The sequence below is a fragment of the Vanellus vanellus genome (assembly GCF_965231255.1).
Source record: "Vanellus vanellus genome assembly, contig: HAP1_SCAFFOLD_52, whole genome shotgun sequence".
Taxonomy (NCBI): domain Eukaryota; kingdom Metazoa; phylum Chordata; class Aves; order Charadriiformes; family Charadriidae; genus Vanellus; species Vanellus vanellus.
In genome coordinates, this window is record NW_028126794.1 from 1,103,960 (window position 1) to 1,115,578 (window position 11,619).

Consider the following 11,619-nt stretch of genomic DNA (forward strand, 5'->3'; position numbering starts at 1 on the left):
TTTCACCTGGAGGGGCGTACAGTACACCTGGAATCGACTGCCCCAGGGGTGGAAACACAGCCCTACTGTTTGCCATGGACTGATCCAGACTGCACTGGAGAAGGGTGGAGCTCCAGAACACCTACAATACATGCATGACATCGTTGTGTGGGGTAATTCAGCAGAAGAAGTTTTCCACAAAGGTAGGAAAATAATTAAGATTCTTCTGAAAGCAGGTTTTGCCATTAAAAGAGGTAAGGTCAAGGGACCTGCACGAGAAATCCAGTTTTTGGGAATCAAGTGGCAAGATGGCCGTCGCCAGATCCCAATGGATATAATTAACTGAATAACATCTATGTCCCCACCTACTAACAAAAAGGGAACACAAGCCTTTTTAGGTGTTGTGGGTTTCTGGAGAATGCATATTCCAGCTTACAGTCAGATTGTGAAACCTCTCTATGAAGTGACTCGAAAGAAAAAGGAGTTTATGTGGGGCCCTGAGCAACGACAAGCCTTTGAGCAAATTAAACAAGAGATTGTGCATGCAGTAGCCCTTGGACCAGTCCGAACTGGACGGGACATTACAAATGTGCTCTCCACCGCAGCCGGGGACAATGGCCCTACCTGGAGCCTTTGGCAGAAAGCACCAGGGGAGACTCGAGGCCGACCCCTGGGATTCTGGGGTTGAGGATATAAAGGCTCCGAGGCCAACTATACTCCAACTGAGAAAGAAATCTTGGCAGCATACGAAGGAGTTAGAGCTGCTTCAGAAGTAATTGGTCCTGAGGCACAGCTCCTCCTGGCGCCCCCATTACCAGGACTGAGCTGGATGTTCAAGGGTAAAGTTCCTTCTACTCATCACGCCACCGATGCTACCTGGAGTAAGTGGGTTGCCTTAATCACGCAGCGAGCTCAAACAGGAAACCCTAATTGCCCAGGAATGGTAGAAGTGATCACAAATTGGCCCGAAGGCAAGGCCTTTGGGGTGCCACCAGAGGAGGTGGTGACACGTGCTGAGGAAGCTCCACCATATCATGAACTCTCATTCTCTCAGCTAATGAGAACCAGCATGTTCTGGTTACTGATGGGCCTTGTCGTACTGTAGGAAAGCTTCGAAGGTGGAATGCTGCGGTGTGGAGTCCTACAGGACGAGTGGCAGAAGCTGCTCAAGGACAAGGTGAGCGGAGTCAATCTGCAGAGGGAAAAGCCGTCCAGCTGGCGTTAGCTGTTGCTGAAGGAGAAAAGTGGCCAAGACTCCCTCTCTCTCCTGACTCCGGGACGGCAGCAAATGCTCTGTGGGGGCGGCTAAAGCAGTGGAAGCAGAGCAACTGGCAGCCCTGTCCTGCCGGCTGGGCCTGTACTCTGTGTCTGTCGGGGCTCTGGTTGCCGGGGGCAGCTGTGAGGCGCTGAGGCGGGGAGGCTGGTTGGCGGCCATGCCAGTGATGCGCTCTGGCGCCTGTGACATCAGAGGGGCCGCGTCACAATGGGGCAGCTATAAAAGGCGCCTGCAGGCAGCGCTGCCCCAGCACAGCCTGAGCCAGAGGTGAGTGCGCAGGCGGCGGGAGGCTGGGCCGGAGCGGGGCCCGGGCAGAACGGCGGGCCCCCGGGGGGGTGGGTTCTCATTCTGCATTAAGGGCCCAGCTGCTGGCGGGAGCGCCTGGGGCCGGGCACGCTGCCACCGCCACCGCCGGGGCTGGGCGCAGGCCTTGCTGCCCCCCAGCTGCCTCGCCCCCTCTCCTGCCTGCCCCCAGCTCCCTGCGGCTGCCGGCCCCGCTCCCCCCCCCACCACCTCCTGCCTTCCCAGCCCCACTCAACCTCTTCTCTCCCTCCTCCCACAGGCCATGGCTGACACAACCTTCCTCACCTTGCTCGTGCAGAGCATCCTCCAGCTCCTGCACATGGTCTGCCAGGAGCTGGGTGAGGCCACCTGCGAGCACATGCAGCAGCACGCGCAGCAGCTGAACCAGCCCAAGACTCGGCTGCTGCAGGACATGGAGCAGAGTGCCTCGGCCTGGGGAGACCTGCTCTTCGCTGCCTTGCAGCACTGGCAGGTCTGGGCGCTCGCTGCAGTCCTCATCCTGATCTTCAGGCTCTGCCGGCGCCTCAGCAAAAGGAGCCCCCAGCCAGGCAGCAGCGCTGCAGAGGAGGAGAGCTCCAGCAGCAGCACAGAGTGCGGCAACGAACAATGTGCAGGAGAAGGTTCTGGCGACTATGAGAAGCGTGTGTTTGGGAGGTTTGCCAAGCGCATCCAGTTGTCAGTGCAGCGCCTGGCCTACAGGAGCCGCGTGGTGGAGGAGCTGGTGGGCGACCTCCTGGCTGTCCTGCAAGAGCGCTTGTCGAACAGTTTCTTCCCGGTCCTGCAGCCAGCCATCGGGGTGGGCAGCGCCTTCGAAGGTTGGAGTCCCCGTGGGCGTGATGCTGTGTACCGCCTGCTTGTGCCCCTTAAGCCCCCCCGTGGGCACGTTTTCCACCTGGAGCTGGGCACTGCAGCGGAGATGCCGGCAAAGGACTCCCGCGTCCGCGTGGAGCTGGCGTGTACCTGCAGCAGGGATCAGCTGGTGGAGAACACGCCGTTCTACCTCCACCACCCCCAGGAGGAGGAGCTGAGGAAAAATCTGTCGGCCGGCCTCCTCGGCACCCTCTGCACCGGCTCCTACCTGGATGTGCACAAAACCGCCCAGTGGTTGCAGAACCTGGTGAGCTCAGCCTGGGAAGAGATGCCTCAGGCGCAGCACTACAGCATGAAGGTGCTGCCTTCCAGCCGCTCCTGCAAGCTGCAGCTGACGAACGCCTCCGGGAAAAGCATCCTCATTGACATCACGTTTGGGGTGCGGCGAGGTGACTCAGACATCTTCCTGAGCAGCCAGGAGACTACAGAGGCCATCCTTACCCCCAGCACAACGTGGGTAGAGAGCTACGCGGTGGCAGAGGTGAAGTTCTTCAGGCATGTGGCCAGGCAGGCCCCACACGACACCTCCCACCTCAAATGCCTCCAGCTCTTTGCCGCTATCCTGCTGGGCACCAGCTTTTCCACCGCTATCTTCAAGACGGTTGCCATGCACCTCCTCAACACCTTACCAGTGTCGAGCTGGAGCAGGAGGGAGTTCCTCATGCGGCTGCAGGATATCCTGTGGTACCTGCGCGGCTGCCTGCACGACAAACGCCTCGACCACTTCTTCTTTGCTAATGAGAACATGCCCGAGGACATCGTCTTGCCCCCAGCCCTCCAAACAGCGGAGCCACTCAACCTCTTCCAGCGCCTGCTGCACGACCCAGCCGCCCACGCCAAGGCAATGCGTGAGGCCGATGAGCTGCAAGATCGGCTCACAAGCCTGCTCTTCTACGGACACTGAAAGAGCTCCTCACGCACAGAGCTCTCTTAGTGTCCCCTAGATACTCCCCTGGTGCTGCGGAACTGAGCACGCTGGGCACGCACAACACGCTACTCAGTCGGCTCTGGGAACTGCTGCCACATCTTTCCTCTGCAGCAGAACCGCACTCTGGGGAGTGGGACGCGATGCGGCTGGAGTCGCCCTTGCAAGGAGCCTTGCGACAGAGACTCCTGTTACCATGGGCCCAGCCACCACCCTGTCCCTCGCGGAGCTTTACTCTGTACATAGATGTCAATAAATCATTTGTTTCACACCCAAACGTGCGTCTGTGCGTGTGTGGGCATCGGTTTTGGGGGGAAGGCGGGCATAGGTGCTGAGCGCTCGGCTGCCCCAGAGTGGCAGAGCGTTTTGCTGAAGAGCTGATGCGGTGGCTCTGCTTTCACTGATTGTGGAGCTAAGGCTGGCACCTGTCTCTGCTCCAGCGCTGGGGCAATGGCAATCACTTGTCCCCCTCCACAGCTCTCTGGGTGGCTCCATAGGTAGGGAGCCTGCAGTGCCTTCCTTGGGAGCCGTACACAAAGCACGCCCTGGTAGCCCGACAGCCCTTGGATGACCCCTGTGGGGTGGCTAGGACCCTGCCCAAGTGGGGAGCCCTGTGCACAGGGAAGAAGTGTCACGACTGCTGAGCAGGGCTCTGCCTCCTGTACAAGTACCAGGCTCATTCTCCATACCCTCGCGGCACCTGCACAACCACCTCCCTGCGGCTGCTGGCCCGCTCCCCCCGCCACCACCTCCTGCCCTCCCAGCCCCACTCAGCCCCTTCTCTCTGTATGGGAGCAGCCAGCCAAGCCGGTTTCAGAGCACAAGAGGTGAGAGGCAGGGAGCTGCCATCCCACTCAGCTCCATCCCCGCCGTGCCTTGGCTGTGCAGAGAGAACTTGGGGGGAGCTGCAAAACAGCTCAGCCCGGGCTTATCTCCAGATGGCACAGAACAACCAAAACCAAATGGCCCTTAACAAACAAAATGCCCCGAGTCCCATCCCACCACTCTTCCCGTGACGCTGAGCACCGGACATCACAAATTGGCAACAGAGACTTCGCTATGGCACCACCAGAGGGAAATATCCCAGACAGTGTAATCCACTCGGGCATAATCCTGCACCCTCACCGAGTCAGGAAATATAAACCGCGGGGTCTGGGGAGACAAATGGGGAATCCTCCAAGGATACAGCTGGCCCCTAGGAGATCCGTCCCCCCCATCCAGGACGCTGTACAGGGTAACTTCCCCGGGATGGAGCGACCTCACCTGAGAGAGAGAGGGTAAGTGACTAAGAAACATCCGTACGGTATAGGGCATGCGATTGAGTTTGTGACTGGTGCACTCTTCTAAGGCATTAATATCTAGCGCCCTTGTGGTTTGTGTTGTCACTTGTCCGGATCATTAGCAATAGTGGATCCCACTAATGTCTTTTAAACCGCAATAGTGTAATCGCCATCGCACACACACAACTTGCAATAGTGACGTATTGGACCTGTGAGTGAAGTCCAAAGAAATTGTTAATTTGAACCTCTTAGTGAAGTCCTTTTTTCCTGTTTCATCACAGGCATGATGCCCATCAGGAGGGCTGGCAGGGGCTGTGCAGGCAGGATGTCCGTCGGGGGGGCTGGCGGGGGCTGTGCCGGTACGGTGTACAGCAGGAGGGCGGCGGGAGCTGTCGTAGGAGCCAGCGGAGTCTGGATGGGATCACCGCCTGCCATAGAGGCCGCCGGCAGCTGTGAGCGGTAGGAGCCGGTGGGGTCTTTGCCGGACGTTTCCCTCTGCCGCAGATCCAGCCAATGAAAAAGATCAAACCCTCAAAACTTAACCCGAGTACAACAATCAAAAGTTTCCAAGGGTATTCCAAACTCTCAAAAACTGTTACTATTGATGACATCGGTACATCTAAATTCTCAAGAGACATCCTCTCTTTTGCTAAATGACCCGTAACATAACCCAATGCACAATGGTCAGCAAAGGACTCCCACTGTCCCAAGATGGGTCTGAGCACTATGATTCTCGACGTGCTATTATATAAGTGACAAAAACCAGAAAGATTACAAACGACCCGATAACATAGCAAAATACCGCCACACAAAATAACAAGGCAATGTTTTTGAATCCAAACTGAGAAACGATAAGCTGCCCTAAAGGAGAGAGAAACAGCAATGACCTCCCCCACAGCTCCCATAGCTCCTGACCTAAGTTTATACAAAGATAGCGGAGAACTCTGACCAGGTTCCTTCAAAACCTTTCCAACAGAGTCATAGTGACTTTTCGAGGAATCCAATCAAATCTTTTTAAAACTTCAACCCTTCAGAATTTTCCAATTAAAACCTACAGTTCTCCCAGCACTATTTAAATTAAGTGCAAAATATCACATTGAGTGCCAAACCCATTACAATACCACATTGGGCACCAAATTTGTTATAGTTTGAGAGACCCATAACAATCTGTTGTCATTTAGACAATCATTCTATCACCCAATGACCCCTCCCCACCTGGGAAAGGGAAATCGGGAAAAACAAGGAAACCCGGGAGCTGAAGTATAAACAGATTTAATAGAATAAGATTAGATAATTAACATTAACAGCACTAAAGAACTGATATTGATCCCGACACCAATACAGAATATGCAAAGATTATACTCAGCCAATTCTATCAGTAGGAAGCTGTGCACTCCCAGCAGTGACAGCAAATGTGGGACACTGCGAGTGCTACGGCTTCAGGAGGAAGGGAAGGCCTCAGGGCTCCGGCACCAGGGCACGAAGTTCTCAGGATGGCAGCCATCAAGGGAGAGAGAGCTTCGCAGCAAACTTTCTAATTTATAGTGAATGTGACGCTGATGGTATGAACTAACACTGTTGGCAGCTTGGGTCAAGTGCTCGGGTCTCGCTCCTCCTCATCCCCGCACCTGGTGAGCTCGAAAACACTGAGACCTTGAGACCCACACACCACAGCTGGCTGTAAAGTCAATATTTTCACAAATTCAGACACTGGAGCCTTTTAAAAGTGCAGTTTTCCCAAGTGTTAGAGGAGAAATTAGTCCTGTGTGGCTCAAACCAGGACAATAAGGTGTCCCTGAGCCCATCCCAGGCTCACGTTATCTAAGTGCAGATATCCCACTTGTGAGCACAGAGGGTTGAACAACAATTAGTGTTCAATAGATGTGTTGTCCTCACCCCAGGTGAGAGTCACCTGGGCGAGTTTACAGTCCTCCTCTCCAATCTTCCGTTACTTTCCCACATTCCACCCCCTCGCTCAAGAGACCACTTCTCCTGGGGCTGACAAAGTTGGAAATGTCCATTCAAATTTGCGGGGTGTAATACAGAGTAATTTACAGAGGCATGAAATAAACACACATAGCAAAAGGAATAAACATCTCTCCACAGTAATACTTTGAATCAGCTGTCCCATTCCTCCTGTCAGGAAATTAAACCCCTCAGCCAGCCGGGCACCACCAGTGGGTTGTTTCACTGTATGTATTATGTCCTGGAGAATTTTGCATGTCTTGCTTCATGCTGGCTGCTTCATCGGTTATGTTGGAACAATGTGTGTTTTCAAAGTCGAAGCAGCGTTTCTGACGTCGAGGGAGGAAACGGTCCACCATCAGTTGGGGTTGTGATATTCATTGGCAGATAACAGCCGTTACGTACTCAGAAGAGAGTGCACTGAGAGACATTAACACCAAAATCACGTAGCACAGTGTAGTTCTACAGTACAGCTGCTGGGGTTGGTATGCCACGGAAACAAGGTACCAAAAGATCTGCAGCTGCTCATCTTCCCTTGATACAAAAAACAGATGAGTTAGTGACAGTCAAGGCTGACCAAATCTCAGTATTTGCGTGTTGGTGTGTCAGAGCTGTACCCAGGGCATGCGCTCGTAGCACAAGACTACAAAGCCTGAGGAGCCAACCTGTGACAGGGGAGAAAAGCAGCAGTGTCATCTCCTTCCAGTGATACATCACGTTGCTCTTGCTCCTTCAGCCAACATTACTCTGGGTTTGATAACCCAATGTGGGGTAATTGCCCACACAGACTGGAGACCTGAGGAAAGGGACCTGGGGGTCCTGGTGGACAGCAGGATGACCATGAGCCAGCACTGTGCCCTTGTGGCCAAGAAGGCCAATGGCATCCTGGGCTGTATTAGAAGGGGGGTGGTTAGCAGATCGAGAGAGGTCCTCCTTCCCCTCTACTCTGCCCTGGTGAGACCGCATCTGGAATATTGTGTCCAGTTCTGGGCCCCTCAGTTCAAGAAGGACAGAGAGCTGCTGGAGAGAGTCCAGCGTAGGGCAACTAAGATGATTAAGGGAGTGGAGCATCTCCCTTATGAGGAAAGACTGAGGGAGCTGGGTCTCTTTAGTTCGGAGGAGACTGAGGGGTGATCTTATTAGCGTCTATAAATATATAAAGGGGGAATGTCATGAGGATGGAGCCAGGCTCTTCTCAGTAGCAACCAATGATAGGACAAGGGGTAATGGATTCAAGCTGGAACACAAGAGGTTCCACTTAAATTTGAGAAGAAACTTCTTCTCAGTGAGGGTGACAGAGCACTGGAACAGGCTGCCCAGGGAGGTTGTGGAGTCTCCTTCTCTGGAGACATTCAAAACTCACCTGGACGCCTTCCTGTGCAACCTCATCTAGGTGTTCCTGCTCCGACAGGGGGATTGGACTAGATGATCTTTTGAGGTCCCTTCCAATCCCTAGCACACTGTGATACTGTGATACTGTGACCTGTGGTGTGCAATTTTTCAGATGGAACTGAATGTGATGTTGTGCGGTGGGATTCAGACGCAGACCAATATGATCGTGCTGAAGCCGTTTTATTACAATACTTGAAGTGTTATATACTTTTACTACAACATGGGTTAGCATCGTGTCTTGTGCTCATTGGCCTTTAACCTTATACACACAAACTATTATTGGTTAAATACAGCTGTAGCAATACACATTCAGCATCTATTTAGGGGTCGCAGCAGTTTCAGTATCAGCGTGTGAATTCCTCCTGTGAATTCCTCCTTCATGTCAACCTTCAGACTGTACCAGCTTGTCTCTTATCTCTTCTGTTGCACAAAGTTCATAAGCTCATTATTTCAATGTTTCCGTTGTTTTCCAAAAAGCTTCCCACAATTCCCCCTTTTTGTTTTAGTTCAGCGGCCCAAACTCCCTCTAAAGATTTCTGTATTGATCGCTTTAGACAAGATATTATACATGGCACAAATATCAAAATTATCAACACTATAAGGATAACTAATAGTCCTTGTTTTAAGATTCCTTTCAACCATCCTGTTAACCCCCATCCTTCAAATGATTCATCAAGCCACGAGTGATCAATGGTTAACTTGTGCATATTAGCTCTCAGCTGGCTTAATTGCTTATGAATCAAAGTTGAGTGGTCGGAAAGATTCATGCAACACATACCGTCAAATTCCTCACAGCCATGACCCTGCACTAAAAGCACAAAATCAATAGCAGCGTGATTTTGCAATACAGCATGCCTAACACTATCTACATCTGTCAATAATGCGCTAATGATATCAGAGTTATAATAAAGGCTATAACAAGTATGATTAGCGTGAGCAGTATCCACTAAACTCTCATTTAATAAGCTACTATTGCTAACATATCCTTCAAAATCTTTTAAGCGTATATGTGAAAAACTGATCAAACATGTTCGAAAAGGATCAGAAGGCGTAGCCATTGACAGGCAAAAGGCCTCTTGGCCTGTTTGATTGGCCCAAGTTACCCATATATTCTGTCTTGGTGAAATGCCAAAGATACTTTCTACTTTTTTATAAAGAAGGCTAAACCACAAGATTAATGTCCAAAAGGCCACGTTCCACGATATGGTTGGCTAGCTATTCCTTGTCTTGCTCCTGGACAACCGGGTCTTCAGCCAGATCCTTCCAGGGCCTGATCCATCTGGCTGGAATCCAGCGAGGGCCTCTTTCTGTAACGATACGAACATACCCTCGGCCAATATATCGCAGTTCAGCAGGACCTTTCCAGACTCCAGTTTCAGGGTCCCTATATTGGACCAAAATACCTTGGTTCTGTTCTTTATGTCCCGAGCCCAAAGCTTGACTGTGAATCACTGTGGGGGGCTCAGTGTTGGTTCCCACTAACCGTAAAAAATTCATCACATATATTACCTTCTGTATTCGTGCTACAGGAGACAAATTCTCCTCCTTTCCCCCTTTTTGTTTTAACAGTAACTGTTTGATTACTTGATGCACACGTTCTACAATCGCCTGTCCTGTGGGGGAATGAGGAATACCTGTAACATGTTTAACTCCCCAGAGGTTCATAAATCATTGCAGGGCCTGCGAAGTATAAGCAGGACCATTGTCTGTTTTAGTTTCAAGAGGAACTCCTAGCACGACAAAACATCCGCGTAAATGTAGTTTTACATGTCGAGCAGTTTTCCCAGACAAAGGGGTAGCCCAAAGAGCGTGAGAAAAGGTGTCTACTGTAACATGTACATATTTAAAATGACCAAAATTTGGTACATGGGTAACATCCATTTGCCAAAGCTGTAATGGCCGTAGGCCTCAGGGGTTGACTCCTAAGCCCACCCCCAACATTTGTCCTTGACAGTCAGGGCAAGCCTGAACAATTCCTTTAGCGTCCGATAATGGGATGTCAAACTGTGGAATTAACATTTTTGGAGCCTGATGGAAAAACATATGTGAGTTTTGAGCCTGCTGGAATGCATTAGGAGGCGGACCATTCCATGCAGCGGCCACTAACTGATCGGCGCGTTCGTTACCTTCCACTAAGCTACCAGGAAGGCCAGAATGGCTACGAATGTGGACAATAAAACAGTCATGCTTACGGCAATATAGCAGTTGCCATAGCTCGGTTAAAAGTTGACTAAGTCGGCAATTATTCACTTCTTTCAAGATAGCGTGTTCTAATCGTTGCACTATACCAACAACATACAGAGAGTCACAAAGAACATTGACAGGTTCTGCTGACCAATTTCTAAATACTTCAAGAACGGCATATAACTCCAACGTTTGAAGGGAATCAGTAACGTCACCCGTCAAGCGTTGTGAATGCCATTGCCCACTGTGATGCCACACATACCCGGCCTGATGACTGTTCTTACTAGCATCTGTAAAGACGGTCAGTCCGTTAACCGGTCTCCTAGAGAACTTTGGAATAACTTCAAAACCGTAACGGAGCAAAAACTTGATTAATTGGTGAGCTGGGTAATTAATGGTAAGATCTCCAATGAAAGCATTCAAGGCTAGGGCTAACACAAAATCATTTTGCAATACCCAATTAATGTATTCCGCTATAATAGGGGCATAGATAATAGTAGGGTCAAACCCAGCTATTTGTCGACATCGTTTTCTTACATGAATGATCACTTGGGCAACAGCTTCCACTTTAGTCACAATGGGTTTTGATAATCGATATGGCAAAAATATCCATTCCATGATACATAAAGGATGAACCTGTTTTTCATCCCATTGTGCCAAGATAGCAAACGGCTGAATACCACCATTAAAAATAAAGGCTTGAACTGGTAGCTCGGGATTCCACTGGCTGGATTTGGACATAGAGATTTTATTGACAATATTTTGTCATGCCTTCTTCTGCATTTGAGACACCTGTCGAGGTTCTCTCACATCGGGAGACCCCTTTAGCAAAGGCATAAGTGGTGCAAGGTCATCATTAGTGATACCACATATTGCACGTACCCATTGGATATCACCGATCAATTTTTGGATATCAGATAGCGTTTCTATTTTCTCATTTAGAGTTACTTTTTGTGGAGTAACTGCAGTTCCAGATATGATCCAACCTAAATATTTCCATGGCGATTGCTGCTGCACCTTTTCTGGAGCGATAACCAATCCAGCCTTTGCTTACTCCTGCTGAAAAATAGGCACAACAATGTTAGGATTTAACTCTTTTTCTGCAATTAAAATGTCATCAATATAATGATAAATCACAAAGGTACTAAATCGTTCCCGGAGTGTCTGCAGAGCCCAAGAGACATATAGTTGAAAAAAAAAATAATTTTTTTTTTTCTTTTGTATCATGACCGGCCTAGGTAGTCCTGGCTGCAAGGTTACCTTGCCGACATTGTCGCTGCAGGTGCCCCATCTTACCGCAATTATAACAGCGTACATAAGAGGAGGATCCTTTGGCTCCTCTCCCATGATTAAGCAGCGGCTTAACAGCAGCGGCAAATGCATTGGCAAGGTACTCAGCCTTCTCTTCAGCGGTTCCTACTTTTGCACACGCATCCATCATGTCT

General features: G+C 50.5%; 1 protein-coding gene across 1 annotated transcript; it reads left to right on the forward strand.

Moving 5' to 3' along the window:
• Window positions 1–1,916: 1,916 nt before the first annotated feature.
• On the forward strand, window positions 1,917–3,332 carry LOC309685749 (inositol 1,4,5-trisphosphate receptor-interacting protein-like 1; the record flags this gene model as incomplete). Its single annotated transcript, XM_082501474.1, has 1 exon — window positions 1,917–3,332. One exon carries the CDS (start codon window positions 1,917–1,919, stop codon window positions 3,330–3,332), a length of 1,416 nt encoding a protein of 471 aa, XP_082357600.1.
• Window positions 3,333–11,619: the final 8,287 nt, after the last annotated feature.